General features: G+C 54.6%; 1 protein-coding gene across 2 annotated transcripts; it reads right to left on the bottom strand.

The window, feature by feature from the left end:
• Positions 1 to 752: 752 nt before the first annotated feature.
• Positions 753 to 3,460, bottom strand: LOC127097878 (uncharacterized). 2 transcript variants are annotated; one of them, XM_051036367.1, is made up of 2 exons: positions 3,314 to 3,460; positions 753 to 1,922 (listed from the first exon to the last, which is right to left on the bottom strand). In XM_051036367.1, exons 1-2 carry the CDS (start codon positions 3,318 to 3,320, stop codon positions 898 to 900), a joined length of 1,032 nt encoding a protein of 343 aa, XP_050892324.1. In that variant the 5' UTR covers positions 3,321 to 3,460; the 3' UTR covers positions 753 to 897. The 2 variants fall into 2 exon arrangements, with proteins under 2 accessions (XP_050892324.1, XP_050892323.1); XM_051036366.1 differs by lacking the exon at positions 3,314 to 3,460 and adding an exon at positions 1,999 to 2,786.
• Between the last annotated feature and the right edge of the window lie 773 nt (positions 3,461 to 4,233).

Raw genomic sequence — 4,233 nt, 5'->3', positions numbered from 1 at the left:
CGACTAACTTACGGCACCGAGGCAGTCATCCCGGTGGAGATACGGACGCCAACGAGGAGGACAGAGGAGCCCCTAGACGAGGAAATGAACGATGAAACCCTTAGAGCCGAGCTCGACCTAGTCGAGGAGATACGTTCCGAAGCAGCTCTCAGGGAAACAACCCTCAAACAAAAAATAGCACTACGCCATGACGCGAAAGTCATAAAAAGAGAGTTCCAGGTCGGCACCCTGGTCCTCAGAAGAAACCAGAAAAACCCGAGAGAGGGCAAACTGGCGGCCAACTGGGAAGGCCCTTACCGCGTCCGCGACAAAACGAGCAACGGGGCCTATTACCTAGAAAACCTACAAGGAGAACAACTCGCTCGACCATGGAACGCAGAAAAACTTAGACAATATTACAGCTAAATACACCACGGGGAGACGTGGCAGGTACGACCACGCTCTTCGTCCCCAAAACCCCAGGGAGGAACCACGAGACCCGGGAACGATCCGGGGTCACATAACAAACACAACCCTCCCCGACGGTTGGGATCTTGACCAAGACTCAACGTCGAAGTACCAGGACTGGCAGGGCACCCAGCTCGCGATGGGAGGACCCAAGCCTCGGGACCAGGGTTCGAACAACGGACCCGGGCTTCGATACCCACGGGCACAAAGCCCGACACTTCGTCGGTTCCCTAAACCGAGGAGATTAACAAAGTCGAGCAGAGTACGAACTCATACAAACAAGTATCAAACACAAACGAGCACAATGAATGATAACGTAAATATTCATACATTAAAAACGATAAGAGCGGCCGAAGCCAAGTACGCCCGAAGGCCATATTACAACGCCCGAAGGCCAAATACATAAGGCACGCAGGCCATGATAACTAAAATCAAAGAAAAACAAATAAACTAAGACTCCGCTCGGAGCACCTCTTCATCCTCTTCTTCTTCTTCTCCCCCCAGCTCCTCCTCCGCTTCAAACGGGCAGATAATCTCACCATCCCGGACGCAGCAGTTATAGGCCGACCCTACTGTCACCAACTCAGGGTTCAGAAGCCCGAGCTGCTCGACAGCATTGTCGAAACCCTCTTTGAAGCAGGCCACGAGATCTTGGTTGAGAGTCCGAATATGCCCTAGCAGCTCACCGCGCGAACCAAGGGCGCGTTCCTCCTCGGTCTCATCTGCCAGAGGACGGACCTTTCCCTCGAGAGACTCAACCTGAGCCCGTAGGCCAGCGTTGTCCTCGGTCAGCTTCTGATGGTCGACCACCTGCTCTTCCAAGCTCGCCTTAGCAGCCTTCAACTGGTCCATCTCCTTTTCCACCTCCTCCAGCTTCTGGCTCAGCCCTTCCTGCAGCTGATGCTCTTCTTTGTAGTCCGACAGATCTTTAGATAGTCTTTCCTTCTCCGTCCGAACCTGCAAAAGGGCATCCTCCAGCGAGGCGGTGGAGACCGAAGTGTCGGTCAAAACCATGGCCGTCTCCATCACCCGGATGACGGCAGCAATATCCCTGGCCAGATCTTTCCTCCGGGCAGCAACATCCTGGTCCAGAATAGCCTTGGCCTCAGGCGCAGGCACAGCAATCGACTCCTCGGCCTTGAAGAACGACCGTTCCACATAGCAGGGAGGTAGAAGATAGCTGCCCGGTCCATTCGAACTTCCTGGAGACGACCTGGTAAGGGCCCCAGCCGGACGCTTCCGTTTATGGAGGGGAGAAGCCGCTGGCGACGGACTGCTATCAGGAATGTTGATCGGGTTAGATCGAGGAGGAGAGGAAGGAATCACGCTCGCCGCCTGCGAGGGACTAGCCCCGGCATCGCCAGCAGTCTCCAAGGGACGGGCCACAGTTTTCTTCTTCTTCTTGGGCACCCGGTCAGGAGCGCCGACCTGATTCGCTAGCTTCAGCACCCGATCACGAGCATTGGGCATGGCACCTGCAAATAAATTACACACCAACATTAGCGAGCGAAGTCATAAACAGAAATAAAAAGCTAAACAAAGTCTGCCTACTCAATAACGCCAGAGCTTCCTCCTCGGTATCACACTCGAGCAGAGCCTTCGTATTGATATAACGCGCCTCGATGATTAGTTCCCCGGCCTCATCCAGGTAGGGCACGCCCTGTCGATTCGCCCAGAACCCCAAGCTGAAGCTCTGCACGTAATCGACCAGCTTCTTGTACGCGAGCCTATCCTCCTCGCCGAGCATCGCATACTTGACTCGGTAATGCGCCGTGGAGAGATCGAAATGATCACGCTGCCACCTCAGCGGTATCTTCGACATCAGCGTCTCCTCCCCATTGGGTTTCCGCTGATAGTAGTATAGAGAGTGAAGGGCAGCCCGGGTAATCGGCATCACCACGTACCACCGGTTTTTGAAATGGCGAACAGAATCCTCGTACGTCTTGAACAGACGCACGGGCTGCTTGAAAGAAACCCAACTGTGGCGACCACGGGAACCGGACCTCTGGAGATGGAAAACGTGGAAGAAGAGAGCCCGGGTGCAACCAATGCCGAGGAACTGGCAAACTAACTCGAATGCCCGCATAAATGCGAGAGCATTAGGATGTAGTTGGGACGGCGCCAGCCGGAGCCACTTGAAGACCGACATCTGGAAGGAGTTGAAGGGCAGTCTAATCCCCGCCTCACGGAAAGCAAATTCATACATGGTGAACTGCTTCCCCGGGAAATGATGGCAAATGCGGTCTTCTTCCTTGGGGGCGCAGCAATACCAGTTTGGTGGATCCTCCCGGCTTATGGTCTCGACCATAGCGTAAGCAATGATGGCCTCGTCACAGAAGTCTGATCCCTCCTCCAAGGGCTCGTCCGCAACCCATGAGAAGTCGACCTGCCCGGAAGAGGAGGCGTGTTCGGTACCATATCGGACACTCCCATCCCCGACGGGGAGACGAGCGATTGTCGCGTCTTCGGTGGAGGACCCAGAATCTTCCCTCCTCGGTCGTAAGCGCCCGGTAGCACCTGAAACGCAGACAGAAAGAGTGAATTCGACGTCATATCAAATCCACCCTTCCACCGCAGGTCAAGTGAAAGGGCGTAGCGGCGACGGACACTAACCGTGCTCAACTCGGTGACGCGCGCATTCTGTGGAGACCGGGCATAAACTTCATACAGCCTATGCAAGTATTGCCCGGCATATGAAATTTATGCCCGTTACAGCATGATCCCAACCCTATTTTCTACCATCTAATATACACCTACAGTCCACTACACTGTTCCTAAGTTAAACCTAACCACATTTCTACAAAAATAGCATGCGTTTGACAGGAAACAACAAGGAAAAACAGTGGGTCACAGTGGAAAATCATACCTGACATAGTTAAGTTGAAAGGGGTACGGTGGTGCCCGAGCAGAAGACGGTGGTTCAGATAGGAGGACGGGCGGAGACGGCGGTCCAGACGGTAGAGCGAGCAAACGAGGGAGAATGTGGAGAACTCCGGTGAACGTGTGAGCGAAAAAAGTGGAAATAAAGTTACTCAACCCCTTTTTTATAGGGCTTGGCACGTGGACCAACACGCTAGGTCATCATTGCCTAGCCTGCCTACGCCGTCTTTGCACACGAAACGAAGCGACCCCACTAATTCTGAGACACGTCTATCAAAGATAAGAAACTGAAACGACCCGAGCGCCTATCCGTCTCCTCGACTCACCAAGACGCCACCTCCCCGCGTCATACCCACGTTTACCACAAGGAAGGTGCAGACCAACCGATCACCTCCATCCCCGTCATTACCGGAGAAAGGGTCGGTCATGAACAGGTCTGTTGCGACCTCACCTGTCTAACGATCAAGCTTCCCCATCGTCTCGGGGAACCCTTAGTTGAAACATAAGTCATCTCTCTGGCTCAGAGACTCGACTTGGGGGGCTCCTGTTCTGGACTGGGCCATGACACTCGGCACGGCACGGCCCAATGCTCGCCAAGCCCACGTCCAAACGACCATGTCCAAACGACCACGAGGACACGTCAGGTGAACGACCGTCCGCCCGAAGAACGTCTCCCCGGCCCCTTAAATACGTGTCGGACAACGAGCGGGTCCTCCCCATACGATCTCCATCCACTCATCGTCAACCCACGCCGCGGACACCTAAGTTGTGTCGGGCAGAGCCATAACGGCATCCCACTCACCACGTCACCCAACTCCCCTATATTGTCTCCTTAGGGATAGGGGCAGTTGGACCAGGGGGCAGACCTTGGTCTAGGTCTTAACGCTTCTTACGCGTCCCCTGGCA

The sequence above is a fragment of the Lathyrus oleraceus genome, chromosome 6 (genome assembly GCF_024323335.1).
Source record: "Lathyrus oleraceus cultivar Zhongwan6 chromosome 6, CAAS_Psat_ZW6_1.0, whole genome shotgun sequence".
Taxonomy (NCBI): domain Eukaryota; kingdom Viridiplantae; phylum Streptophyta; class Magnoliopsida; order Fabales; family Fabaceae; genus Lathyrus; species Lathyrus oleraceus.
Note: the sequence above shows the minus strand (reverse complement) of the source record. Positions and strands in the feature narration are given on the sequence as shown.

What these genes read in the sequence shown, in the direction of transcription:
- LOC127097878 (XM_051036366.1), bottom strand. Translation starts at nt 2,755, where the DNA reads ATGGTCGAGACCATAAGCCGGGAGGATCCACCAAACTGGTATTGCTGC. An exon ending in GGAAGCTCTGGCGTTATTGA is followed by an intron (nt 1,923 to 1,998) that starts GTAGGCAGACTT and finishes ATTTATTTGCAG; the next exon opens with GTGCCATGCCCAATGCTCGT.